The sequence below is a fragment of the Neolamprologus brichardi genome, unplaced genomic scaffold (genome assembly GCF_056152115.1).
Source record: "Neolamprologus brichardi isolate AB-2024 unplaced genomic scaffold, ASM5615211v1 NODE_ptg000032l+_length_1147064_cov_1, whole genome shotgun sequence".
NCBI classification, from domain to species: Eukaryota; Metazoa; Chordata; class Actinopteri; order Cichliformes; family Cichlidae; genus Neolamprologus; species Neolamprologus brichardi.
The window spans coordinates 926,665-952,820 of NW_028270039.1; the positions used below are offsets into that span (position 1 = coordinate 926,665).

The 26,156-nt window shown below is 42.0% G+C and overlaps 2 protein-coding genes across 2 annotated transcripts in view; both read left to right on the forward strand.

Moving 5' to 3' along the window:
- Nucleotides 1-3,063: 3,063 nt before the first annotated feature.
- The window catches only part of col13a1 (collagen, type XIII, alpha 1), a 71,856-nt gene continuing 48,763 nt past the window's right edge, over nt 3,064-26,156 (forward strand). Inside the window, exons 1-7 of the mRNA XM_087836962.1 lie at nt 3,064-7,623; nt 9,391-9,426; nt 11,998-12,024; nt 22,952-23,002; nt 23,966-24,001; nt 24,413-24,439; nt 24,590-24,616. Coding sequence (XP_087693088.1) covers nt 9,406-9,426; nt 11,998-12,024; nt 22,952-23,002; nt 23,966-24,001; nt 24,413-24,439; nt 24,590-24,616 — 189 coding nt within the window. The 5' untranslated portion in view covers nt 3,064-7,623; nt 9,391-9,405. The remainder of the gene's footprint in view (nt 7,624-9,390; nt 9,427-11,997; nt 12,025-22,951; nt 23,003-23,965; nt 24,002-24,412; nt 24,440-24,589; nt 24,617-26,156) is intronic.
- LOC148095937 (uncharacterized) lies at nt 13,615-15,984 on the forward strand. Its single transcript, XM_087836986.1, has 2 exons — nt 13,615-13,866; nt 15,106-15,984. The coding sequence occupies exons 1-2, from the start codon at nt 13,615-13,617 to the stop codon at nt 15,982-15,984; spliced, it is 1,131 nt and encodes a 376-aa protein (XP_087693112.1).

The window sequence follows — 26,156 nt, forward strand, 5'->3', positions numbered from 1 at the left end:
CAAACAGGCTTTTGTTTCACCTTTGATGTCAGTGGGATTTAGTGACACAGACCAACATCTCCACCAGTACAGTTCATTAGGACCCCAGTTTGTAATGGTTTTCAATCTTATTATAGCAACGAGTGCATGACACACCAGGTCACCGACCAGTGAAGCTGGTGAAAATAAAGGCAACCAGATGGTGGGAAAGAGCAAAGGAAGTGCCCAACAAAAAATGGCTGCTACTGTGTGTTTTGACGGGAGAAACAGTGGATCTACAGGGTATATCAGGAGTGGAAGTGGGGTTTTGGATCTGGATGTTTAGACAACTGAAACTGCACAGGCTATTCTTGGGTCAATATTCTGGGACAGAGTCATCATATTACTTTTTATCAAACAATAAACTGAGAATAAAGGGATTTTCTTAAGGTAAAGTGTTGAATTATGCACATTTTCTCAAACTAAACACGCACAGGGCGCACGGGGCAATATTTGTAATGGTTTGAAATCTTATTATAGCAGCGAGTCTCAGTATTTTTGCATAGTTACTTTAAAAACTTGAAAGACTTTTCAGTAAATGACTGAGTCTAATAAGACAAGGGAAAGGGAAACACCCGTGAATCTGAACGCTGGTGGGCAATATTAGATCGTTATTTCTGACCATAGCTAACCGCCACTGCTTTTACATCAGCATAAACAACAGGTGTTAGCAATAGTTGGGATTAAACTCAGCAGAGGACAAGGCTTGGAATATGATCTCAATGCAGTCAAATAAATTCCACTTTTTGTGTGTGTGTGTGTGTGTGTGTGTGTGTGTGCGTGTGTGTGCGTGTGTGCGTGTTTGTTTATGACTGTAAACTTTGTTTCATGTTGTGCCCAGAGCTCGTTTGACGGGCGCCACTTCATGTGCTATATTTGAGCCCACTTCCCCCAGGCCTCTCAAAGTGCCTTTGGATCAAGGTGCTCTACACCATGTCCCCTGGGTGAGTGGGTCCAGCCAACAGGATGTGATGGCAGGCCAGAATGCAACAAGAATCTCGCCTTCGTGTTTGCTCTCCACACCCTTAAATAGAGAGAGGGAGGTAAAGGGTAACCTTAAAAATGTGGAACACAATCGTAGGAATGACTGGAGCAGCCGTAATTTGACTTTGTTACCCAGATCTCATAATAGAAAATCCTCTAAATTTAAAGGGTCTGGGTGTTTGCAGTAAGCAACAGTTGGCTCTTTGTGGCCCTAAATGATGCAGTTTTAACTGAAGTTGACTTAAAACTAAAGAAAATGTTCATCAAATATCATCTTATCAAATTGTAGGAATTCAAGCTATGAAATTTCAACGTTACATGATGTGATGTTGATTTATGAAATATCTCTAATTTCTAAAAAATTTAAATTATGTCTCTTACAATACGTTATTCACAAATAACAAGTTAGCAACATGTATTCTGTCAGACCTCTATAATAGGAGAAAGTCATAAAGCATTTACGTTATTCACTATTTAGTACAATATTTAGTTTTAAATGTTGACGGTGTTTGTTTTAGTGAGCTGTCCCTGTCTGTTCTGCATCCCTGAAAAGATGCAGTTATTTTTCTGACGTAGTGCCTGTAATTAGATGAAGACACACACACACACAGGACTTTGTGAAAGCTGTGAGAATATAAAGCTGCCTGTGTGGACCAAACATTCAGTGTGAAATGAGAGTGGTGTACTTTGATAGAGTAAGACTTTTTAAATTGCTGTAATGCCTTAGCTTTGGGGTGGCTACCATCTGCATGCTGTGTTGCCACAATGGTGACAGAAAGTGTGGGGAACCTTTTAAACAACATCTTCTTATGCGAGCTTCAAACTGTAAACTGGTGTGACTTAACGTCATCATTTCCTCAACATAAACAGTATATTTTAGACCTAAACTGTCTATTTGTATTTAATTCGTATGGATTTGAATTTCACTGACAGCAGGCACCCAAGTGTGGATGGAGCAGTCTGAGGAGCACATAGATGGAGTAATAGTGAGGATTTGCATTTCACAGAGCGTTTTCCTCATCTTGCTGTGGCGGTCATGACGACGTCTTCAGTGACCCGTGTCTGGTTTTGGTCGTGACTGTTTTTGTTGAATGATCCCAGGCTCTTTCTACATAATTCGGTTTTTGTGAAAGGCCTGTTTTATGAAAGCTGACGGGCTGTGATGTGAGTTTATTAACTTGGCACAATCTGAAAGGGTTGAATTTTCATAATAATTTTACCATGTGTGGACAATGAGAAATTCACTTGATGTTTGAGTATTTTACATGCACTAGGTTTCCCTAAACAGGGTTAGAGACCCTAAAGAGATGCTATTTTTGACCAATCAATTTTATTTGCATTGCCAAAAGATTTTTTATTTATCTATTGATCACCGATTAACTCATCCGCTTTGTTTAGAAGAAAACGGTGACGTGTGATTGGACCGAAACCTTCAGGATGTTTACATGAAGCTTTTTATTTCTTGTTAATCTGGTTACTTGTGTACAGATTACAGTGCTCATGAGCCACTGCTGTAATGAGACAGAAAACAACTCAATAATTGGCGTCTTGTGGTGTTGAAAAGTGACAAGAAGTTATGTTTGATTACCTCATAGAACAAAAATCAGTTACATTATTTTGGAGTTTTTAACAAGCATTTCTTTCATTTTATGTCAGAAACATGACAGACAATAAAACGTGTAACTCAAAGCCTGGTTCCTACTGTTGTGGTGAACTACCTGTGATGTAGCCTACACAGGAGCTAATGCCATTGTCAGCATGTATACCTCAGCGTGTGAACAGTGACATTTAGTCACATCCTGTATGCATGCTGAGGATTATGGCACAGATTTAACACTGAAGTGTGAATCCACTGTAGAAAGATCTTTTTACTTGAGTTACCTTGACTTTCCATGAAAAGTGCATTGTTGCTCCGCTGCTCATACTCAACTCTCAGAAACGTATTTTGGTTGCACACCATTGTTGGGTTAACTGGAAGCTTTGTCATGGTTCATAAAAACTTAGAGCTCTCTCTTTCTCCCTCTGTCTTGCAGGACCTCCAGTAAGTACTCCAGATGCTGTGTGACCTCCACATGATGAAGTGACTCAAAGTGATTATTTTTACATTTTGGTGACAAGTAGATGAAACGGACAATCCCCTGGAACACATCTGCTGCCAGTAAAGCTTGACTGGATACGGTGGTAATCTGTAGTTTCATTGTGTAACATCTGCCTGTCCACATACTTTAACAGTACTGATGATGAAGGAGCTTAGACCTGTGGCCCCTGGCAGGTCTGTGCAGGAAAAGCTGAATGCAGGCAAATAGTTGAAACTGAAGCTTTGATTAAAAGGAAAACTCGTATGTTTTAGATAAAGAAGTATTTTAGCACCCACAGAGAAATTAGAGCTTTACAAAGTCATGAAATAACACGACTCCAAACAAGGAAAGAAGACTGAAATATTGCAAAACCACAACAAAGGAAATGTATAACACAATTAGCCACCGGCATAGGTTCCAGTACCAACATGACTTTGAACTGATGATGGATGGATGTAATAATTACTGCTTCCAGCTTCAGCTACTTCTGTTGATGTTACGTTTGCACTGCACACGAGGTTAGTTTAGTGTCAGACGCTGAGACACCAAACAGAAGACAGTAATCGATTTCATGAGTTTTATTGTAAACACAAGAGTAACAATGAAAAGGCGGGTGTAGACTGGGACGTGGGCATGATGTGCAGGATCACTGACCTCAGACACTTCAACAGAGGCAGAGAGTAGTTAGATTTTGGGATGAAGAGTGAGAACCAGAGGAATATTGGAGTTAATGGCTTAATTGTGAGGCATTAACACGGCTGATTATTGATCAGTGAACACAGAAGAGCCTCCTCGTCAGGACTCTGCAGTCTGTTCACACCTACAGGCCAGTGGACACTCTTTCAATGATGAGGATGTAACATCCTGGACAGGGAGGAACGCTGGTTTGAGGGCGGAGTCAAGGAGGCCTTTTACGTGAAAAGGAAAGACCATCTCTGAATGGAGGAGGGGCCTAAGGGTTCATCTGTCACCATCTTACATGCTGTGATTGCAGCCATTCCCCAGCTCTCTGTGAATGGTACTCATGGTTATTGATCACTGGTCAAGACAATTTGAATATTAATGATCAATGACCTCACAGCCCATTGTTCAATTAGTGGGCTGGTTTCAGTCCTTATGCAAATGTCCTGTTTATAAGGTTGGCAACCTGCAGAAGTCACTTAGATGGGTGACAAAACGCTACGTCCAGATGAACAGAATCATTGTTATTGGGATTTCCTTAGCTGGATGATTGAGCATGCATCAAGACATACTAATAGCTGGCTGCTCCAGTCTGCAAGATGTGCAAGATACTGAGCCTTGAGTCGTTGCCAATGGATTCAATTGTTAATACAGTCCTGGTCAAAAGTTTAAGATCAGTTGAAAAATGGCAAAGATTCATATTTTTAATGTTTGGATCTTAACAAGGTTCCAAGAAGAACTTCAACATGCAACAAGAAGGAGTGAAACAGGCTGTTTTACAGCAGATCAAAAGTTTAGGACCACATGCTTTAAAAGGCCAAATCTGTGCAAGAATGTGGATTTGTTGTCATTTTCTGTCAGGTAGTCACACTATCATGACGTTCTGATGGCAAACAAATGTTCCCTTTTTGAATATCGGGTTGTTGAACTGCAAAAGCAGGGTCTCTCTCAGCGCACCGTCGCTGCTGAGATGGGAAGTAAGAAGTCATTTGGAATTTCTTAAATGATCCTGAGGGTTGGAAAGTCAAGAGGAAGACCCAAAAAAATCTCACCAGCACAGAGCCGGAGGATCCAACTGGCTCTCCGTCAAGACAATCCTCAACCCAAATTAAGGGCATTTCTGGTGCCGACTGAGCCCATAACTATCAGATGGCATCTGAGACTTGAAGGGCCTCAAAAACAAAAAACGTCTTCAAAGGCCTCGTCTCCTTGAACGCTGCAGAACTCACCGTTTGGACTTTGTAAGAGAGCACCAAACATTGAAAGGTAGAAGAAAGTTGTATTGTCTAATGAGAAGAAAGGTAACCTTGATGGTTCTGATGGCTTCCAACGTTACTGGCATGACAAGCAGATCCCATCTGAGATGTTCTCTATGGAGCTTCAGGAGGTGCAGGGGCGTCAAGGAGCCGCTGGCTATGTCCAGATGTTGCAAAGAGCATCACTCATGACCGAGGGCCCTCATCTGTGTGGTAACGACTGGTTTTATCAACAGGACAACGCTACAGTACACAGCAGCGACGAGGGCTCAGACCTCTACATTTGAAAAACCACGCAGTCACAAGACTCAGCTGTCTATCTGCATCTAAAGGTCAAAGGTCACTCTTTGAAAATGCCAGTGTTCACAATTTGGACAGAGAAGACAGATGGTTTGAAAGAGGAGTGAAGTCATCTATGTCCACTGTGAACGACCATCTTTGAACAGAGGGCGGGGCTTACGACACCTGCTGCCTGCCATCTATAATCTAATTTTTGGATCCTTTCGCAGACGCCTTAGCGTCCACTCACATCTCGTGTCTGCTGATCTCAAAAATTCTAATGATAGGGTGAGGCAAGGTCTCACAATGGTTTCACCTGAAACCTCTGCTAATAATACTTTTCACATCTTGGCTCCTGTGATAAAGCACATGATCAAGAGTGGGTCAACAACCCTGATGAGGGCCAACCCCCACTAAGGCTAATAATCTGGGGCTGACCATCATTTGGTTTTAGAACTGAAGAAGCTTCTATAAGAGTTGAAACGTCTTCAAGAAATTTAAAGAAGTCCAGTTGCTTTCTTTCCAAGCTCCTTAGATTAGTTTATGACCTATGACCTGGATGACTGAGAACGTACATCCTTAACCAACCAATCCTCACACACTCTCGACAATACCTGTATCAGCTTCCTCATAAGAAAAATGAAAGGACTTCAGTGGTGTATCATTTCAATTTGGTCATTTCATGATTAGTATTGTTCTGTCCAACCCTGATGATTTTGGGCTAGCTACAGATTGTTTTGGTTCTGACTCTTTAATGGTGTTTTTCCACATTAATTGTGTTTTATAGCACTTTTAATTACACTCTCTAAACTCACAGTGGTTGGATAATAATACTCTGAAGGCCCTAATGGGACTAATTGCTTTTTAAGAAAAAGCATGTTTCATGTCCCAATATTGAAGGAACCCAGGAGAGACTTGTAGTGGTATACAGTGTTCCCTCATTTAAAAATAACCCGTGACAGGTGAAATCTGCGAAGTAGCCAACTTTATTTTTTACAATTATTATAGATGTTTTAAGGCTGTAAAACCTCTCACTACAGGCATAAACATGTTCACACTTTTATCTCTTGTTTAAACACTCTAAAAGTTCAAACCTTTGTAGAAAAGTCCAGTATTATAGGATGAAAGCAAAGATCAAACCCTGTTTTCAGGTCCAGAACATGAGAGTAGAGCAGCTGCCAGAGAATCAATGGTATGGACGTAGAGGAAGCAAGGAGAATAGTTGAGTAAAGTTTGACTTTTCTGACAGTTTTGCTTCGCTTAACAATAATAATGATGGATTGCATTTATATAGCGCTTTTCAAGACCCTCAAAGTGCTTTACAATTCCACTGTTCATTCACTCTCACATTCACACACTGGTGGAGGCAGCTACAGTTGTAGCCACAGCTGCCCTGGGGCAGACTGACAGAAGCTGCCATATCGCGCCATCGGCCCCTCTGACCATCACCAGTAGGCAGCAGGTGAAGTGTCTTACCCAAGGACACAACGACCAGGACAGACAGAGCAGGGGATCGAACCGGCGATAGCTGATGATAGATGATACTTTTTACTCTCAATATTTAAGCCACTCAAAATTCCTAATGCAAACTGATCTTTCAAATCAATGATCAAATCCAACACGTGTTCTTCCATCCAGAGTTACTAATGTGAGGGGAACAGCGTCTCCTGTCCTCTTGTTTGTTCCACTTCTGACTTCCAGCTCATGTGTTTTGTATTCTTTCTTTATTGGAGCTGTTCAAAAGCCTTGACTTGAGTTCCTTTGTGAAAGCCAAACACACTTGACTTTTTTAAAATTTGCTCCCTCTTGTTAGTCCCAGCCCATAAATAAAAGCCATTGTATTCTAGTTCCTTGTGATTTGTTTTTAATGAAAGTCACTATGCTGGAAACCTCCACTGTAGCTTGGATTAGCTGAATAACAAGATGGGCAAGGGCAGTTAAGGAGATCTCAGAGGGCTTGTTTTGCAGAAGCATGGAAACTACAAGTTCTTCCAAAAACAACCCTTACATGAGGCTATGTGGTGAAAACTGTTGTTTTACATTAAAACTTATGTTCATACAGTTAAACTTTTTTTTTTTAATTCATTGAGTGTTGTGATGTTAGTGCATCAGCAGGATACTTTGTGCTGTCAGTGAACAAAATAAATGCTTCCCTTGCTGTAAGGTAGTAAACAGCCCCTCCAGTCATTACTACTGATTTTATTCTGGCCTGATTAAGTGCAGGTGTCTTTCATTATGTTAATTTTGTCTGTGAAATGTAATCTTCTTGTCATACTAATTTTGTCTCGTGCTTTTTTCAGGGTCCTCCTGGACGAGCAGGCTTTCCGGTAACTTTTGTTTTAACCTGTCTCTTTGTGTGTCCTCATGCATATTGATGTGATGGAGCATTAACATCTCAGCTGCTAGTTTAGAATGAAATGTGCAAATTACTACTTGTTGTTGATTGTTGATTTTGTCACAGTTTAATGAAACTTTAATGAAAATCGAGATAATAACACACCGTTATCTTAATAGTCTTTAAATAGTCTTTAAAGGTTTCCCAGAAACCAGGGTTTGAAGTTGGTAGTCTAACGGAGAGGACTAACGACTACCAACTTGTGCACATCCTTACAGAACCTGGAATACAAATGCACCAGTACAGGTGTACTGTTGCAGTGAACTTTGCAGTTTTTATCACTTATATGATGAAAAGAGATGTCAGTACAGCAGTTGAATCGCACACCCTAACAGTATCCATTTGTAACACTGTGTGCTGTGATTGTGCACCTGTCCAGCTCTTGGTCTTTTTGATTAAAACGTCCATTCTCCAGCGCAAAGCTCAGTTTTAATGTGTCATACACATATGGAAGTATGTACATGCAAGCATGTGTTTTCTGTTAGTATATATGCAAGTGTGAGTGTGTACTGCATGTACCTGACTAGGAAAGGCAGAAACAGGGTGTACATGACCGTTGCAGCAATCACATTTCCCTCTTTGCAAAAAACGAATTGGTTGAGATTTTACCAAACACCCAATTCACCTCACTTTACTATAATGAATGTTGTACTCTGTGGCTCCAGCAAATAATCATGTTGGGCACTTTAAAGACTCCAGGTCCAGGTTAAACTATCTTGGCGGTGCCAGATTCTCCCCAAAGCCCTGATTTAAATCGGGACCTTGAACAGTAATTATTAACAAGCATTATTGCATTGAATGGTTGCAGAATCACGCTGTCAGCTCACAACGAAGTCAGAGAAACATTATGATTTTTTGTTTGTTAAAGTTGGGTAAATTAAAAAAACCAAACACCGACGTTAGACTGCGAAAGGCAACAGTGTGTCTTTATGTCATTGGATGAACATTTAGTAAATATAAAAGTACTACACTATCATCTTGGAACAATCAGACTTTAAACTATACACATGTAAAAATCGATTTAGGAATCAAAGCCCTGATCTGAAGCTAAAACCTGGCGAATCACCCAATCATGACTTCCTATCAGGTGGTTTTCAACCCGCTGCCCTTACCGTAACACTGGGATATATGATGGAAAAGTGTAACAAAGTAACAGGGGCTACTAATAACTTTACATAATGACATAAGAAATTACTGCAACTTTCTTCCATCGTCTTTCATCTTGAACTTTGCAGTGTTGAATGAGGCATGATTATTTGATAATTTCACAGTGATCTTCGTTCTGCTCCCATAACTTGGGCATGGCATGTTGAATTGGTTATTCTGAGTAACAAAAATGATCATCTTCCTTAAAGGAATACCATGACATTAAAAACTTTAAAAGCTTTTGTAGCAGTAATGCTAGCTGTGTTTCCATACGACTCCTGGCTACTAACTGATGTCAGGACAAAGCATTTAAGCTCTTTTAAATTTGTTATTCTCTTTTCTAGTTTTGGTTTCCATTAGGATATAAATGTGCTAACATTCGTCTCACTAACATGAACCAACCATTGTTTCTATAACGCATCAGTGAAAAAATGAGATTAGCGTAGTTCCTTGCCAATGAGAGCGTTGCAGAGACAATAAGTCTGAATGCCATGGTATCCCTGTAGAACATCTTATTGACTCCTGTTCCTTCTTAATTTGCATTGGACATTAGGGTGGCAAAGGAAGTATGGGAATTCCTGGGAGAATGGTGAGTGAATTGGGTTCATGCATCACCAGCACTAGTGATAGTTACATTCAAAAGCTCTTACAACACAAATGCAAAAGGATTAACGTCACAGGATTAGATTACAGTTATTTTGAACAGTATGCATTAATACAGAAGTAAATGATCAGCACTGTGATAACAAAGCTTTCTTGAAGCTCCTTTGGGTGGAAGAAACACTCAAATCCTTTGTCTAAGTAGGAGCACTGATAGCGTAAGGAAAACACACTAACTTAACTCCGTGCTGCCTTGATCTTGGCCTCTAGTCTCCTTCTCCATGGAGGGTACGGCTCCTTGCGGCTGCTTGTCTTATAGCATCTCAGTCATCACTGCTGTCGTGGTGTTGATTAGCTGGTTGGTTACCATGATAGTCGAAGGAGGGATTTTCCGCTGCATTCACATCTTTGAGGAAACGTTCAGAGGGGACTTCATGTAGTCTTGGTAATCAACCATGGAGGGTCCAGGTTTCCAGCTCAGCCATGAGCCCATCTCTCAGATTAGCTGCTCATGCACTCGCACTGAGTTTGGTACCCAATCTTAGAGTGTGGGGATGATGATATCTCCCCCGACCTCAGGTTCTGCCTCCCTGTTGCTGTTTTACCTCATTTCAAGTTGTGATAGCAGTTGTTTCTTCCAGATGTTGCAACACTGAGAAACTAGTTTTGCCATTAGTCGAGACATTAGTCCAGACGTTGGGTGTGGTCCCATATCCTCTGCATGTAACCCCTTCTGCTTAGATTGCTTGCTGATAGCTTTCCAGCAGCCCTGTGTTCTTGCACCGCATTATTGGAAAACTGTGCAGAAAATATCAAAAGTAAAAATAATTATTATGCAGAAAACTGTTTCCCATCATTGTTAGCTGGACTCACTTTACAGCATATATTTGAGGTTGAACTCATTCTGTTTAATGGTCACCATCATATAAATGGTGCGGTGGGTGTTCTTTGACGACCACATATCTGTGAAGTTGTTCGTAAGATCGGAAATACAGGTCTGCATCCTGATTTTTCAAAAAGTCAATTAAAAATAAGATAAATCAATCAGCTAAATTAAAATGGTTGAATAGTGTGTGCCAGAGTTAACAGGGGGATTCAAATATGTGGGGTGTTGGCAAACAGCTGGTTAAGCCCATCACATTCAGTCATTCTCACAGATGCTAATCTGACCCTGCTCAACCTGCACGAGTTATTAGACTTTTATTAGAAGGTCAGAGTTGCTGTCCCCTCTCCATCATGGGCAAAAGTTTACTTGCTTATATAATAAAGGAGCTCCATCCTCTCTTTATCACACATGTTGGCCAAGGTAATTAACAAGAGGACACTCACCTGTTACCAAGCTAAATCACTGAAGCTGGTTTACTTCCTAATGCTAGCTGTGTTTCCATACGACTCCTGGCTGCTAACCGATGTCAGTGAAAGCAGACCACTGCGTTCTCCCCTCATGTCACCATTAAAGGCCAGAGGTTTATCCACATTTGCAAACCACCAGAAACCAGCTGCTGGTCTCTCAGCTTGCCCAGCTCCAGTCGCTGTTAACGGGAGATGGACAAACCATCAGCGACAGAGACAACTACACTTTGCTATGAGATGAATAAGCTTTCAGTGCAAATTATAACTTAATACACAATAATATAATAGCACAACTTAGTAGAAAAGTAGCATAGCAGCAGCAATACTGTAATGTAGCAGAAATATGATATGATTTAGCAGAAATACCACATGATAGTAGCAGTAATGTAAAGGATGGATGCACATATTGATTGACAGGAGTTTTCTGACAGCGCTGTGTGAGATTGTTTATTTGTAGAGTTGACAGGGAAAGCAGACAGTGATGGAAGGTATTACATTACTTTGAATGTAAGCTGTGCAATCACTTCACCCTGGAAAACAATACAGAATGGAAAAAACTAAGTGTACACACACACACACACACACACACACACACACACACACATGAAATACAACAGCCTGTTATCGTCGTAGTACATGAACAATGAAATGATTGTGGGTGCTTCATACCAACTGTGCCAGAATAAGAATAAATAGTTGATATAAACAGCTGGAATAATTAGCAGTAATATTTACAGTCAATGGGCATAAATGCAAAACAAGAGAAATTCATACAGAAATAAGAGAAAGGCCTGTAGAGAGGCTGTTTGTGAGTTTGGAGGAACCTCCAAACTCACAAACTCGAGGGCAGCGGGTCAAACCGGTGGCGGTGTGGTGCTCACCTGTGATGCTCCTGTTTTCCTGAGAGAGGAGGAGCTGGGGCTTCCAGGGGTGGAGGAGGGCAGACAGTGATTTTGGGGCAGTGTTAATTACCCTTCCTGTTCTCAGGACAGCCACATATATCACCTTCCTCCATTTGAGTTACATATACAGTAGTTCCCTTTAGCTTCACCACCTCCGTCACTAGTCCTAAAGATGCTGCATGAACCCTCTCCATGTATCTAACACTGGTTCCTCTCCCTCTCTCTCTCGCTCTCTCTCTCCTTGTGTCTCTCCCCCCTCTACACACCTACTTGCATGTGACTGTGTCTGCTGTGTCTGATCCCAGGGCTTAAAAGGACACGCAGGGGAGAAGGTAAGTTTAGGAACACATCCCATCAGATGGTCCTCATACAAATGTAGTTATTCAGCACAGTTAAAAAAATAACTTGATTAAACTTTAACTAAATGTTGGAGCTTAATCCTGAAACTCTATTTTTACTTTTGACTCCTTTGACTTTGCTCATCTGTGATTAACACGCCCGATTGCAGTGAAATATAAATAGACTTGGCTAAGGTGGGACTCAGTGGGTGGTGGAAGTAGAGGTGCATAACTGTGCACTTCATTGTATGGACAGGGATGGGATTTGGATCTCTATTTTTCAACAGCATGTGGGTCTGTAAATGTTTCCCACCCTGCTTAGGTCACCTGAAGTCTTTACACTCTGAAACACCAAAGTAACTATTTGTTACGCAAGCATCTGAAAAGTCTAATTTAAGACTCCTAAGTCTGTCCCCAACTGGGGAGACCTTTATACAGCCAACGGCAGAGTACATGACAAAATCCTAGGGTGCTAAATTAGCTCACTTGGTAGAACAGGTGATCCGTGTCCACGAGGGTCAACGCAGCAGTCTGAGTTTAAAGGTTCTCTGCTCCTGCTGTGTTCTGTACTATGATGGACACAATTTATTTAAAATGCTGTTCACTCAGCAGAAGTAGAAGATTTAATATTACCCCAAATATTTCTATTATTATGTTATTTATATTATATTGGAGAAGAGAAGAACAAAAAGACTGGTGACCATTATTCCCACTGCTATACGTCTGTAGGGTTTTAACATTAAACACACTGTCTCTAAAGTGGGAGAGTGTCAACAAGCAAAATCTTCCAATCTGTCAGATACAAATACAGATTTGTTCTCATCACTCTGAATTCTTGGCTGAAACGTGTAACAAAGGGGAAAAGCAACAACACATACCAGAGAGTCAAATGTGGTTGTTAGCCAATACATTTTTTAAATAGTCAGTCATTAAAATATAATCTTAGCCTTGGATTGCCACACAAAAATTGTAACCTGATCATCGGGATCCATAAAGCGCGGAGGAGCAGACAACGGAGTGGCTACTTTATGGATCACAGTGCAAAATATTTACCTTTGTAGGCTGAGAATATACTTCAGTAGGTAATGATCTGTGTTTCGTCTGTTCCCGTAGCTGTCAGGACAAACAGAATGAAGGAATACCAAAATTATACAAGCAGACATGCATGTAATCTCTTAAAGCCACAGCTGATGGAGACTGATCTTTGTGGGATTAAACAAAAGTTTATTTAGGATGAAATAGATCCATACTCCATTTGTCTGCTTGTGAACAACAATTGGTTTGTTTACTCTGAGTGGGTCCTGGTTTTGGTTGAAATTCAAACCCTAACCTGTGACTTCTCATCTGTACAAATGAAATTCTCTGAATACCAAAGCGGGAGCACCAAGGAAGCAACAGACAACAACCTCAAATTAAACGAACCCTCTTTTTCAATCATTACTTTTACCTTCTGGTAAAATGTGAAGTACCCTCTGAAGACTTACTAGAAGATGTAAACACAGCACTAGGACGATACCAACTGCAACATCCAATCAGCTAATCAACACCACGGTAGCAGTGGTCTGTAAGATGCTTGGTTACAAGATGAAAAGCCACATGGAGCTGTTTCCTCCATGGAGAAGGAGACTAGAGGCCAAGATCAAGGTAGCATGGAGAGAAGTTAGCAAACTTTTGAAGCTACAGAAAGGTGTAATAAAGAAAAGGTACCTAAGAAGTACAGAGTCCTTGGAAACTGCCAAGGAAAGACTCACAGCCTTGTCCAGCCACTTGAAGAGGTACACCAGAGAGCTGGAAGGCAGGGGGAGAAACCAGGTCGACTCCACAGAACGATCTAAGGTGTGCTCTCAGTGGCAGGGAACAATAACAGCACCTCCAAGGCTGGAGACGGAGCAATACTGGAAGAGCATATGGGAGAAGGACCCAATCTATAACGGCAATCCACAGTGGCTAGTGAATCTAAGAGACCACAGTAAACTCCCTGAATAGTCCAGTAGGGACCACAGTGGCAGACATCCAAGAAAGGGTATGAGAAGCTGGACAGCATCAGGCCCTGACATGATTCATGACTACTGGCTGAAGAAGCTGACGGTACTCCATGAGCCGCTGGGAGCACAAATGCTGCTAGCTGCTAGTTTATGACAGACACGTAGAAGGGACCAGTTCCATCCAACTCCCGACCAATAACCTGCCTGTGAACTGCACAAGATCACCAGGACAATAAGAGCCTTCATCAGTAACGCAATGGGGATTCGGTGAACAACACTAGAGGTAGGGCTGGGTGGCATGACCCAAAATTCACATCTCGATATTCCTTAGCTTAAAACCATAAAGTAAGAACAAAAAGAGAGTTTTTAGTCAAAGCTGTGTCCCAGATCTCACACAGGCACTTTTATTAACATACAGCGTAGATGTAAATAACAAGAATTACTCCGAAATAAATTATCATTTTTTATTAAATAATAATGCTCCATAAATAAAATAAAACTATGTTGTTTTTGTGCATAACTAAGAGCTCACAATTGTGCAGTCAAAATGTAAACAAAGACACTGAGCATAATAACAAAGACAGACAGATTTGCATCTGCTCTGTTCTTAACTTCTACTGCGTGACTGAGTTTGAAATCCTCTTTGTAACCATGTCTCTTAATAAGTGCCATTTGTGGTCCTTATACGGACACAATACAGTAATATTACGTTGAAGCACAGTACGTATCACTCCGCGAGGCTCCGCCTACGGTAGCTCCAACAATCCATCAAGCGGTGCAGCTCTGTAGCTTACCAAAGTCGTCCTAAAACATTTTTGACAGAAAAAAATGTCAAAAACCTGTCGGTGGCGCTGTCACTTGGTGTTCGCTCGCTCTGTGGTATAATATCACTTCCTGTTCCTGCTCAAACACAGTGGTGTTTCTGAGTAGCTTATTTGCTTAGCAGTTTAATTAACAACTTTTAAATACATTCTTTTTTTCATAGTATAATCTTCACGTGCTTCATCCGAAGCACACTTTCTGTGTACTCACTACCTAATTTATAGCCGAAGTATTCACTCACTGTCTCTGTACTGTTTCGCTAGCTTAGCTCGTAGCCGACCCGTTAGCACCATGGCTACTTCACCTGTCCCTTCTGTGTCAGATGTTTAGTTACTCCTCGGCCTCCTTTAGCAGTAATGATATCTGTAACAAATGTAGCATATTTGCAGCTCTGGAGGCCAGGATTACTGAATTGGAGACTTGGCTTCGCACCCTTCACTCACCCTTAGCTAGCCAGGCCCCTGTAGCTGGTGCAGCCGAAGATAGCGTAGGCCCCGCTAGCTGTTCCCCGGCAGATCCCAAGCAGCTGCGGAAAGAGGGCGGCTGGGTAACGGTGAGGAGGAAGCGTAGTCCTAAACAGAAGCCCCAGGTACACCACCAACCCGTTCATGTGTCTAACCGTTTTTCCCCACTCGGTGACACACCCGCTGGGGGTCAAACTCTGGTAATTGGTGATTCTGTTCTCAGACATGTGAAGCTAGAGACACCGGCAACCATAGTCAATTGTCTTCCAGGGGCCAGAGCAGGCCACATTGAAGGAAATTTAAAACTGCTGGCTAAGGGTAAACGTAAATTCAGTAAAATCATAATTCACGTCGGCAGTGATGACACCCGGTTACGCCAATCGGAGGTCACTAAAATCAATATTGAATCGGTGTGCAACTTTGCCAAAACAATGTCGGACTCTGTAGTTTTCTCTGGTCTCCTCCCCAATCAGACCAGGAGTGACATGTTTAGCCGCATGTTCTCCTTAAATTGCTGGCTGTCTGAGTGGTGTCCCAGAAACGATGTGGGCTTCATAGATAATTGGCAAACCTTCTGGAGGAAACCTGGTCTTGTTAGGAGAGATGGCATCCATCCCACTTTGGATGGAGCAGCTCTCATTTCTAGAAATATCGACAAATTTATTAAACCCCTCAAAATATGACTATCCAGAGTTGGGACCAGGAAGCAGAGTTGCAGTCTTACACGCCTCTCTGCAGCTTCCCTCCTCCTGCTACCCCCCCAAAAACCCATCTCCATAGAGACTGTGTCTGCTTCCAAAAAGACAAAAAACAAACTAAAAACCAGCAACAAACAACTTAAACATTTACAAAGAAAGAACAATACAGTATCCACATCTGAACCAAAGAGTAAAACAGTGAAATGTGGATTATTAAATATTAGGTCTCTCTCCTCCAAGTCTCTGTTAGTACATGACTTGATAATTGATCAACAAATTGATTTACTCTGCCTTACAGAAACCTGGTTGCAGCAGGATGATTATGTTAGTTTAAATGAATCAACACCCCCGAGTCATTCTAACTACCAGAAATCTCGAAGCACAGGTCGAGGGGGCGGTGTCGCAGCAATTTTTCACACCAGTCTATTAATTAATGAAAGACCAAGACAGACTTTTAATTCATTTGAAAGCCTGACGCTTAACATTGTCCACCCCAGCTGTGAAACTCAGAAACCAGTCTTACTTGTTATCATCTATCGTCCACCTGGGCCTTACACAGAGTTTCTCTCTGATTTCTCAGACTTTATATCTAATTTAGTTCTGAGCTCAGATAAAATAATTATTGTGGGTGATTTTAACATCCATGTTGATGCTAAAAATGACAGCCTCAACATGGCATTTAATCTGTTGTTAGACTCAATTGGTTTCTCTCAAAATGTAAAAGAACCCACCCACCACTTTAATCACACTCTAGATCTTGTTTTAACATATGGCATAGAAACTGAACATTTAACAGTGTTTCCTGAAAACCCTCTCCTGTCTGATCATTTCTTGATAACATTTACATTTACAATAATTGATTACGCAGCAGTGGAGAGTGGACTTTATCAAAGTAGATGTCTTTCTGAAAGCGCTGTAACTAAGTTTAAGAATATAATCCAGCCACTGTTATCATCGTCAATGCCCTGTACCAACATAGAGCAGAGCAGCTATCTGAACGCTACCCCAACAGAGGTCGATTATCTTGTTAATAATTTCACCTCCTCACTACGTACGACTCTGGATACTGTAGCTCCAGTGAAAACTAAGGTCTCTAATCAGAAGTACCTGACCCCGTGGTATAATTCTCAAACACGTGCCCTAAAGCAGATGACTCGTAATCTGGAGAGGAAATGGCGTGTCACAAATTTAGAGGATCATCATTTAGCCTGGAGAAATAGTTTGTTGCTTTATAAGAAAGCCCTCCACAAAGCCAGAACAGCTTACTACTCATCACTGATTGAAGAAAATAAGAACAACCCCAGGTTTCTCTTCAGTGCTGTATCCAGGCTGACAAAAAGTCAGAGCTCTTTTGAGCCAACCATCCCTTTAACGTTAACTAGTGATGACTTCATGAACTTCTTCACAAATAAAATTTTTATCATTAGAGAAAAAATTACCAATAATCATCCCACAGATGTAATATTATCTACAGCTACTCTTAGTACCATTGATGTTAAGTTAGACTCTTTTTCTCCAATCGATCTTTCTGAGTTAACTTCAATAATTACTTCCTCCAAACCATCAACGTGTCTTTTAGACCCCATTCCTACAAAACTGCTCAAAGAAGTCCTGCCATTGATTAATTCTTCGATCTTATATATGATCAACCTATCTCTAATAATCGGCTATGTACCACAGGCCTTCAAGGTGGCTGCAGTTAAACCTTTACTCAAAAAGCATCTCTAGACCCAGCAGTCTTAGCTAATTATAGGCCAATCTCCAACCTTCCTTTCATATCAAAAATCCTTGAAAGAGTAGTTGTCAAACAGCTAACAGATCATCTGCAGAGGAATGGTTTATTTGAAGAGTTTCAGTCAGGTTTCAGAGCTCATCACAGCACAGAAACAGCTTTAGTGAAGGTTACAAATGATCTTCTTATGGCCTCTGACAGTGGACTCATCTCTGTGCTTGTCCTTCTTGACCTTAGTGCAGCATTCGATACTGTCGACCATAATATCCTATTAGAGCGATTAGAACATGCTGTAGGTATTACAGGTATTGCACTGCAGTGGTTTGTATCATATCTATCTAATAGACTCCAATTTGTGCATGTAAATGGAGAGTCCTCTTCACACACTGAGGTTAATTATGGAGTTCCACAGGGTTCAGTGCTAGGACCAATTCTGTTTACATTATACATGCTTCCCCTAGGCAGCATCATTAGAAGACATAGCATACATTTTCACTGCTATGCAGATGACACCCAGCTCTATCTGTCCATGAAGCCAGATAACACACACCAATTAGTTAAACTGCAGGAATGTCTTAAAGACATAAAGACCTGGATGGCCACTAACTTTCTGCTTCTTAACTCAGATAAAACTGAGGTCATTGTACTCGGTGCTGAAAAGCTTAGAAATATGGTATCTAAGCAGATTCTTACTCTGGATGGCATTACCTTGGCCTCCAGTAACACTGTGAGGAACCTTGGAGTCATTTTTGACCAGGATATATCCTTCAATGCACATATTAAACAAATATGTAAGACTGTGTTCTTCCATTTGTGCAACATCTCTAAAATTAGAAATATCCTGTCTCAGAGTGACGCTGAAAAACTAGTTCATGCATTTATTACTTCCAGGCTGGACTACTGCAATTCATTATTATCAGGATGTCCAAAAAACTCACTGAAAAGCCTTCAGCTAATCCAAAATGCTGCAGCAAGAGTACTGACAGGGACTAGAAAGAGAGAGCATATTTCTCCTGTTTTGGCTTCCCTTCATTGGCTTCCTGTTAAATCCAGAATTGAATTCAAAATCCTGCTCCTCACATACAAGGTCTTAAATAATCAGGCCCCTTCTTATCTTAATGACCTTGTGGTACCATATCACCCTATTAGAGCACTTCGCTCTCGCTCTGCAGGCCTACTTGTTGTTCCTAGAGTATTTAAAAGTAGAATGGGAGGGAGAGCCTTCAGTTTTCAGGCCCCTCTTCTGTGGAACCAGCTTCCAGTTTGGATTCGGGAGACAGACACTATCTCTACTTTTAAGATTAGGCTTAAAACTTTCCTTTTTGCTAAAGCATATAGTTAGGGCTGGACCAGGTGACCCTGAATCCTCCCTTAGTTATGCTGCAATAGATGTAGGCTGCCGGGGGATTCCCATGATGCATTGAGTTTTTCCTTTCCAGTCACCTTTCTCGTTCTCTATGTATTAACAGACCTCTCTGTGTTGAATCATATCTGTTATTAACCTCTGTCTCTCTTCCACAGCATGTCTTTTATCCTGTCTTCCTTCTCTCACCCCAACCAATCACAGCAGATGGCCGCCCCTCCCTGAGCCTGGTTCTCCTGGAGGTTTCTTCCTGTTAAAAGGGAGTTTTTCCTTCCCACTGTTGCCAAAGTGCTTGCTCATAGGGGGTCATATGATTGTTGGGTTTTTCTCTGTATCTATGAAGCGCCTTGAGGCGACTTTTGTTGTGATTTGGCGCTATATAAATAAAATTGAATTGAAATTGAATTGAATTGCTGAGCGTCGTGTTCCACAGAAAATCGGTTCGCGGTCAGTAAGCACAACCAGAATTCATACATAAGGTGCACCGTCGAGTTTTGAGACAATGAAAGGATTTTAGATGCCGTCAACGCGTTAGCCCAGTTAGCTCATTAACCCGTTGACGCCGTCCAGCCCCATGCACGGGGTGATCCGCGGTAACTCGTTAACGGAGATTTGCCGTGTTAATGCAGTTATGGCGTTAACATTATTTTAACGCAATCACTGCTACCAGCACTAAAATAGCAATTTCCAAATGTTTAGTTTTTACTGACCAGCTCCTCTTTGATAGTTGGCGTGTCCATCTTGTCGTTGCCTGCAGGTGAAGCGACGGGCGAGGGGGAGTTGTGTTCAGTGAAGGAGAGGCGAGGCAGAGTAACGTTGCCTAGAGACAAAAGTGGATGAAAGAGAGGCGTTATAACGTAACATAGACTATATCGATATAAACGATGTTGTCACATCTCATATCTCGTATAAAAATATATCAATGTATTTAAAAACTCAATATGTTGTCCAGTCCTAACTAGAGGCCAACACCACAAGTAAACATCAATTGAGGGATCTACCAAGGAGATGCTCTGTCTCCACTGCTGTTCTGCATAGACATGGACCCCTTTGGTGAGATCATTGATAAGACTGGCTACGGATACCAACTATGGAATGGAGCAGTTGTCATAAATTAAGCTGTTTGCCAAGAGTGAACAAGACATCGATTCACTGATCCACACCACCAGGATGTACAGCAGCAACATCGGGATGTCGTTCGGACTGGAGAAGTGTAGACAGATGGTAACGAAAAGAGGGAAGGGGATTGAACTACCAGAAGGCAACACTGCAGACATAGAGGACATTCACAAGTACCTGGGGATCCCATAGGCAAATGGGAACCATGAAGAGGTCACTACAAAAGCTGCAACCACCAAGTACCTGCAGAGGGTCAGGCAAGTCCTGAGGAGTCAGCTGAACGGTAAGAACAAGATCCGGGCTATCAACACGTACGCCCTGCCCGTGATCAGGTACCCTGCTGGGGTATTAGGCTGGCCAAAGGAGGAGATAGAAGCCACTGCCATCAAGACCCTCGTCTTGATTCTTCTATCTCCTCCTGACCATACGTAGAGTGTTTCACCCAAAATCCAGCACCCTGAGGCTGTACGCTAAGTGAAAGGAAGGAGGCCGGGGCCTAGTGAGCGGCAGAGCCACTGTCCAGGATGAGACAACAAACTTCCACGAGTATATCAGGAAGACTGCCCCGGCTAACTGCGTGCTCAGTGAATACCTCAGGCAGCACATACCCGAGGAAGAGGAGGCGCCTCTCTGCCATGGTAGGACAGGCCCCTGCATGGTATGTACCACCGGCAGATAGAGGAGGTGGCTGACATCCAGAAATCTTACCAGTGGCTGGACAAAGCTGGACTGAAAGACAGCACAGAGACACTAATCATGGCAGCACAAGAACAAGCTCTGAGCACAAGATCCATAGAGGCTGGGGTCTATCACACCAGGCAGGACCCCAGTTGCAGGCTGTGTAAAGATGAGACAATCCAGCACATAACAGCAGGGTGCAAGATGCTAGCAGGCAAGGCATACATGGAACGCCATAACCAAGTGGCCGGCATAGTGTACAGGAACATCTGTGCCGAGTATAACCTGGAAGTCCCGAGGTCAAACTGGGAGACGCCCCCAGGGTGATGGAGAATGACCGAGCTAAGATCCTGTGGGACTTCCAGATACAGACGGACAAAATGGTGATGGCTAACCAACTGGACATAGTGGTGGTAGACGGAGGAAGACGTATGTGATAGTGATAGACGTAGCGGTTCCGAGTGACAGCAAAATCAAGAAGAATGAACACGAGAAGCTGGAGAAATACCAAGGGCTCAGAGAAGACCTGGAGAAGATGTGGAGGGTGAAGGTAACAGTGGTCCAAGTGGTAATGGCAGCGCTCGGCGCAGTGACTCCCAAGGTAGGCGAGTGGCTCCAGCAGATCCCAGGAACAACATCCAAGTTCTCTGTCTAGAAGAGCGCAGTCCTAGGAACAGCCAAGATACTACGGTTGAAGGATAGACCGCCGCAGGATGTAAAGTGTTTTGTAATATGTTAAAAAGTTGAGCTACAACAGTAATTATCTAGAGTTATCTGTAAAACACATGCATGTCTCTGGACTGTGGGAGGAAGCCGGAGTACCCGGGGAGAACATGCAAACACGGGGAGAACATGCAAACTCCACACAGAAAGACCCCGGCCTGATGGTGGAATTGAACTCAGGATCTTCTTGCTGTGAGGCAACAGTGCTAACCACTGTGCCATTGTGCTGCTGATAACTGATATCAGTAGGCATTATATTGATATATTTATTCCACACAAAAAAGTTCAATCAGTTTTTGATTTAGCCATCGGGAATGCGTACGATTGGCAACCATGACATTATGTCCAATGTCATTGAACAATTTTGTGGCAAATAGAGAGTGAACCCAGATGCAGGACTCAGCAGACAGAATTAAACTCAAAATCACAGCTTTATTTAGCTTCCAACTACTCAGAGCCCTCCTAGATGGCCAATCTCCTTGCCCCATCTCCAAGGGAGAGGCCAGCCACCCTTCGTAGGAAGCTCTTTTCCACCGCTTGTGTCTGCAGTCTCGTTCTTTGTTTACCTCGGTGACCTAACCCTCGGAGATAGACGAGTTGTCCCTGTCGTCCCCAGACTCTCCATCCTCCATGGAAGACGGGCTAGTGCGATTAAGGAGATCCTCAGCAGCGCTTCACCCACACATGAATGTAAACATTTCTTAAAACCAAGGGAGCAAATAAAGAGTGCAGAATAAAAACACTGGATCAAAGACCCAGGACCATGACAGTGACAGTAATCCCACACTGCAAATGTATTTCACAATGGAACATGATCAGTGGCAGAGTGACAGATGCGGCACAAAAAGCAGCAAAAGAACCAGAACCAGAGTTAAGCAATGTCCTTCAAGAAGTGTGGAGAACTATTCCTGAATGCTATTCAAAGAAACTAGAAGGAAGAAGGTTGTCCAAGAGACAGTAGTTCAATAAGTAATTGCAAGTATCCCATTTTCCTAGCAAAATATGAAGAAACAAGAGGTTACTTGCATTACTGCACATTTTAATAACATTCTTCCATTAAGTCTAATCATTTATAGAGCCCTTAAACAAGGATCAGGAGTTAGTTCAGTAGCCACAGGTGTTTACCCACTATCACCAAATTTAAACCAGCTTAGAATTTAAACCCCAAGTAACCAGACATTGGTGTCACATCAGCTTTACATTTCTTTAAACATTAAACATTGTATGTGATGAATTGCTGTAGCCGTTTACCTTTTTGTTGAATCCCTCTGATAATATTTATAGATGTGAGTGCTAGAGGAAGGAATCCCCTTTCCTGTCTTTCTGTCTGTTCATAGGGAGCACCAGGAGAGCCTGGACTGTCTATCATTGGACCAAGAGGACCTCCTGTAAGTGTCTCTCCCTACATCTATGAACCCTTTAATCACGTCTGCAGCAAACGTCTTTATTAGCTACCACTGTTGTAGAACTCATTACATCAGTTTTGTGGACACCAACAGACGTTTCAGCTCTATTAATTAAACTAGACAATTCCTTACTTTTCAGGTTTGTGGAGTGCTGAGCATGGATTTATGTAGGCTCGGCCAAATTGTCTTTATTCAAGACTGAGTCACTGCTCCATGACAGAATATTGTTATATTATTGCAGAGTGCATGTGTAAACGATTGCATTGGAAGTTAAGTTAGACGGGATCACTAGTCATCGTTATTTTATCAGACGCTCCATCCTTGTCCAGCTGGGCTCACGGCTAGTTATCCAGTCATAATGGTTTCTCTTGTTTGGACCAAAGTTCTCAGGAGACAACACGAGTTGAATGTTTCTATTTCTCCCCGTTTATAGTTTACAGGAGGGCAACGAGCCAGCCTGAGCATCTGTTTTTCTTAGTGTTCATTATTATAGTCTCTCCTTTTGTATGCCCACTTTCCCTGTATTGTAATAGGCATTTCTAACAAATAACAGGCTGCAGAAGAGACTCTGCACAGGAGTCAGTCACAAACACATTACAGTTGTGAACAAAAAACAGAGCGCTGAGGAAAACAGGAGGTTATGCAACCCGAGGCAAAACAAATGCTTCAACAGCTTTAGCATTTTGTCATGTCACTGGGTTGGATGAATATGTGGTACATTTTCACTGTGAGAGTGATTTTGAAACAGTCATTGCTGGCCTGAGGCGAGACAGAACATTTTTCAGTATCTGATTTCCTCGTGTACACAGAAGGAAATCGCACACAGTGTATTCACCATTTACAAAATACGTAAAAATAGCTGTTCTACTCTCAACTACACTTTTCCAGACTTTGTGTCAGACTGATGCATATTAAACACTCTCATGGTTTTTTTCCTCTCTTTAGGGACAACCTGGTACAAGAGGATTTCCAGGATTTCCAGTAAGCTATAACCACCTGTTTGCCAGGGTTGTTTTTAGGCTATAAAACTTCATGAATTAGCTGGTGATTGACGGTTTTACTCATATAAAATATGTAAAAACATTTTCTGCACTCCTTTAGGTAAAATGGAACATCAAACCAAAATATTACAAAGCCATCTTCTCATGATTAGTTTGCCACTTTGTGGCTGCTCAGCACAGTAAACACAGACCAATCACTGGTTTAACTGGTAGCATACTGGTGACAGCACCTTCCTTCTACTACCACCAGCACTGCCATCTGTATGTCTGAGGAAGATACACAGTCTTTATTTAACTGCCAGTGTATTTCCTAAAAGTTAGAAATGTCATCTTTGTGAATCAGGGGCTATAACACAATCTGAATGTCGTACTGTCTTATCTTCTCTCCTAGGGTCCAATTGGGTTAGATGGCAAGCCTGTGAGTTCCCTTAAGTTCCTTTTGTAACTGGAAGAACTGAATAATTTAGTTCCTTCACTGGTCATTAATAAAAAATTCATCTTTATTATTATGTTTTAGTTTAGTGATGTGATATGTTTGGATTGATTTAATTGTTTTGCCTCCACAAAGGGACAGAGTGGACCAAAGGGAGACATGGTAAGTCATAAACATAAATAGTGCCAATCAAGCACTCGTTATAATATAACATGAAAAGTACACAAACAGAACAAAAAGAAAATCTTGTCCCGTAACTACCTGGTACGTCTCTATTTCCCGTGCTTCTTATTGCTTGTCGCTGTCTGCTGGGACAGGCACATCTGTCACTGCTTTCTTCTGCTCCCTGTCAACCTCCACTTTATGTTGGCTTGACTGTGTGGAGCTCGACGCCCTGTTGTTCTTAACCACCTTTGGTGGTGTCTCCCAATGGGGCTCAGGGACTGGAAGTCCATATGCAGCACAAATGCCTCTCAGTCCCATCCTGCAACTATCCTGCAACAAGGTCTGCAACCCTGTCAGCTGTAGTAGACTCTTGCCTCTACAGATCTGCTGTTTAGGATCTGCTGTCGTCCTCTGTACTGTCCTTTAGCCACCGTTAGCTCTCTCCCAGCCGACCGTCCCGAGCAGTTGGGTAGGAACAGGAGCCGTGTCCGGAACAAAAGTCCGTGGAACATCACCAACCTGCCAAGGGAAAACTCTACTGGCAATTCTGTTTTTAGAAATATGACACAGGGTTATGTCAGTCAAAGGTTTTAAGGTTAATACTGAACTGGTGTGAAAAATGTCAAACTCTGTAGTTTTCTTTGTTTCCCTCCCCCAGTTGGACGGGGGGGGGGAGGGAATATTTATGTTTATATAGCACATTTAAAGACATCAAGTGTGGCCAAAGTGCTGAACAGAGGGATAATATAATCAAATAAAACAGAATTAAATTAGATAAAATAAACAACATCAGAGAGCAAAGTGGGGTTAGTGTCTTGGCCGAGGATATTTGGCAGTCTTCTCCTTAAAACGATGTAGGTTTCATAGACAATTGGGAAACTATGGGAATGTTAGGGGAAACAACATTCTTCCCACTTTGTATGGAGCACTGCTCATTTCTGGAAATCTGAAAACAGGCCTTCATGGTGGCAGTAATTAAACCATTAAGTAAAGAGCCATCATTCGTCCCAGTTGTATCAGCTAATTGCAGGAATGGTTCTGTGCTAGGACCAATTCTATTTACATAATAGATGCTTCCTTTAGTATCATTCCAAGACATAGCATTTGCTTCAAGGATGTCTTATAGACACAAAGACCTGGTTGACCTCATTTACTGCTTCTAAATTCAGTTAAACTGAGGTCATTGTATTTGGTCCTAAAAATCTTAGAAACATTGCGCGTAACCAGATACGTACTCTGGATGGGATTAATTACCTCCTGTAACACTGCGAGCAGTCGGAGTTGTTTTTGCTCAGGATGTGTCCTTCAATGTGCATGCTACACAAATACGTAGGACTGTGTTTTTACATTCTCCATACTCCTATGGACTGGACTGTTGTAATTCATGATTATCAGCTGTCCTAAATCAATGAGAGCCTTCAGTTGATCCAACATGCTGCATCAAGAGTACTGACAATGTATATTCAGGAAGATGGCCATCACATGCTTAGTGAATACCCGAGGCAGCAGAAACCTGAGAAAGAAGAGCAGCAAGAAC